The sequence below is a fragment of the Stegastes partitus genome, unplaced genomic scaffold (assembly GCF_000690725.1).
Source record: "Stegastes partitus isolate 25-593 unplaced genomic scaffold, Stegastes_partitus-1.0.2 Scaffold1082, whole genome shotgun sequence".
In the NCBI taxonomy this organism is placed as follows: Eukaryota; Metazoa; Chordata; class Actinopteri; family Pomacentridae; genus Stegastes; species Stegastes partitus.
The window spans coordinates 116866-117936 of NW_007578813.1; the positions used below are offsets into that span (position 1 = coordinate 116866).

The window sequence follows — 1071 nt, forward strand, 5'->3', positions numbered from 1 at the left end:
ACACACACACACACACACACAAAAACACACAAACAAACACACAAAAACACACACACACACACACACAAAAACACACAAACACACACACACAAAAACACACAAACACACACACACAAAAGCACACAAACACAAACACACACACACACACACCTACACACACACTTACACTCGCTGTACTGCTGCAGCTGGCTGAACTCTGCCGGGCTCAGACACACCCAGCTGCTGTCTCCCATCATGCCGAGGGGTCGAGGCCCGGAGGCTGAGGTCCGAGCTCTGGGTCTGGGTCGACGTCCGGTTCCGCTGAGGTCACTGGCGGTTATCCTTTGGTGGAGCCGTGGAACAGAACCGAGTCCAACGGGCTCCGGGACGTCATGGCTGCCTCCTGGTGTCGCTCTGAACGATGAGCCGGTTCTGTTCTAAGGGCGGAGCGGCGGCGAGGACGGAGTCAGACCGAGACCAGCAGCAGGTGGGAAACAACGGGAACCTCCTCGGACCTGCAGAGACAGAAGCATGGACCCGGTGATGATCCTCCTCTGGACTGGACATTCAGTAAAACATCTGTAGAAGCTCGTTAGTGGTTAAAGCAGAACATCTGGCAGCAAGAGAGCAAGAAAACAGACAAACATCTAAAAACGTTTTATTAATGTTTCCGTTCAGGATGTTTCCTCTGAAATCTCCTAAAACTCACTTTTCTCGTCTGTTTTCCAGCTGATGCTATTTGTTGTATCTGATCTGCTTTATGCTGCACATCTGGACTGATTCACTTGGTTTAAATTGTTTTTATTGTAAAGAACAAAACTACAGTTGTGATAATGATTCTACATGTGATGCCCGTTGATGGATCACATCTCAGGGTTTAGTCTGGTGGCTGCTGATCGACTCCAGCAGGTCACAGAACCACCATCACAAACCTTTACTGTCATTGTGAGGTCTGCATGCAGCGAAATGAGAAAATGCAAATATTAAAACACAAAACCGCAGAATGTCCAGCGAACAAACACAAGAGACATTCAGTCATGAGCACAAGCTGTAAAGACTCTGACAAACACACACACAGCAACATGAATGATC

General features: G+C 48.2%; 1 protein-coding gene across 1 annotated transcript in view; it reads right to left on the reverse strand.

Moving 5' to 3' along the window:
- The window catches only part of dgkg (diacylglycerol kinase, gamma), a 121064-nt gene that overhangs the window by 100372 nt on the left and 19621 nt on the right, over positions 1-1071 (reverse strand). The window contains exon 2 of the mRNA XM_008295897.1: positions 167-494. Coding sequence (XP_008294119.1) covers positions 167-236 — 70 coding nt within the window. The 5' untranslated portion in view covers positions 237-494. The remainder of the gene's footprint in view (positions 1-166; positions 495-1071) is intronic.